General features: G+C 58.1%; 1 protein-coding gene across 1 annotated transcript; it reads right to left on the minus strand.

Moving 5' to 3' along the window:
* Positions 1 to 20: 20 nt before the first annotated feature.
* On the minus strand, positions 21 to 992 carry LOC106726621 (granulocyte-macrophage colony-stimulating factor-like; the record flags this gene model as incomplete). The annotated part of the gene is made up of 3 exons (XM_014542247.1): positions 21 to 158; positions 764 to 805; positions 903 to 992. Coding segments are annotated over 3 exons (270 nt in total), but the record flags the coding sequence as incomplete, so codon positions are not given.
* Between the last annotated feature and the right edge of the window lie 4 nt (positions 993 to 996).

Here is a 996-nt window from a genome sequence, read left to right on the forward strand (position 1 = left end):
TTCCCGTTTGGGGCCCTGACACAGGCACTTACCAGGGTAGGGGGGCAGTGCTGCCTGTAGTGGCTGGCTATCAAGGTCAAGGAGCCCTTGAGCCTGGTGAGGCTGCCCCGAAGGCCCTTCGTAAACACCTCCAGGCGGGTCTGCAGGCATGTCGGCTCCTATGGAAAATGTCCAAGACTTGGTAAGCAGTGGCCAAGTGCCCTCCCCGTCACTCCGTGTTCTCATCCCTGTCCCCTAAGAGTAGAGCCTGGGAGGTCCGAGCTAGTCTCAGGCAGGTCCAGTCATATATGCTGCCCTGCCCCCTGTCCACTGCGGGCACCAATCTGCCTCCACCTCACCACTCAGCTCAGGCCACCCTCAGCCCACACAGCATATTCCCTTGGCCTGGCATCTCAAGAGGGTCCCAGCCCTTAGGAAAGGAGGTCACTACCCCACTTTTCAGGGGAAAGGGGGCAGGGCATCGCCTGGACCCCTCTGTGCCCCTCTGTAGCCAGCACTAAGCCCACAGTCCCTGCTTACCCACCTGTCCCTGGTGACCCCTGGCCCCTTGAATGCAAGGTTTGTCCATGGCTGCTCAGATAATAAGGCAGCTCATGTGACTGCCACAGAGGCAAGGCCAGTGCCTTCTGAGCACACCTCCTCCTGGCAGCCAGCTGACTGGAGGGGAAGTGGACCACCTTGTGAGAATCCATCTAACATGGAGCCACCCTCTCCCCCAAAGGCAAAGGTCTCTGGGAAGGTGAGCCAGAGAAGAGCATCTTACCCGGGGGTTAAACACTTCAGAGATGACTTCTACTGTTTCATCCTATAGAAAAGGAAAATGCAGTGTTATGAAGCTGACAGGAAGGGCTCGTCCAGGCCAGGGGGTTTGGCCCAGGCACAACCCTCGTTCCCTCACTCACCATCACAGCAGCAGGGTCATTGCTCCGTTTCAGAAGGCTCAGGGCTTCTTTAATGGCTTCCACATGTAGAAAGGGCCGGGTGACGGGGCTGGGT

The sequence above is a fragment of the Myotis brandtii genome, unplaced genomic scaffold, assembly GCF_000412655.1.
Source record: "Myotis brandtii unplaced genomic scaffold, ASM41265v1 C42009896, whole genome shotgun sequence".
Lineage (NCBI taxonomy): Eukaryota > Metazoa > Chordata > Mammalia > Chiroptera > Vespertilionidae > Myotis > Myotis brandtii.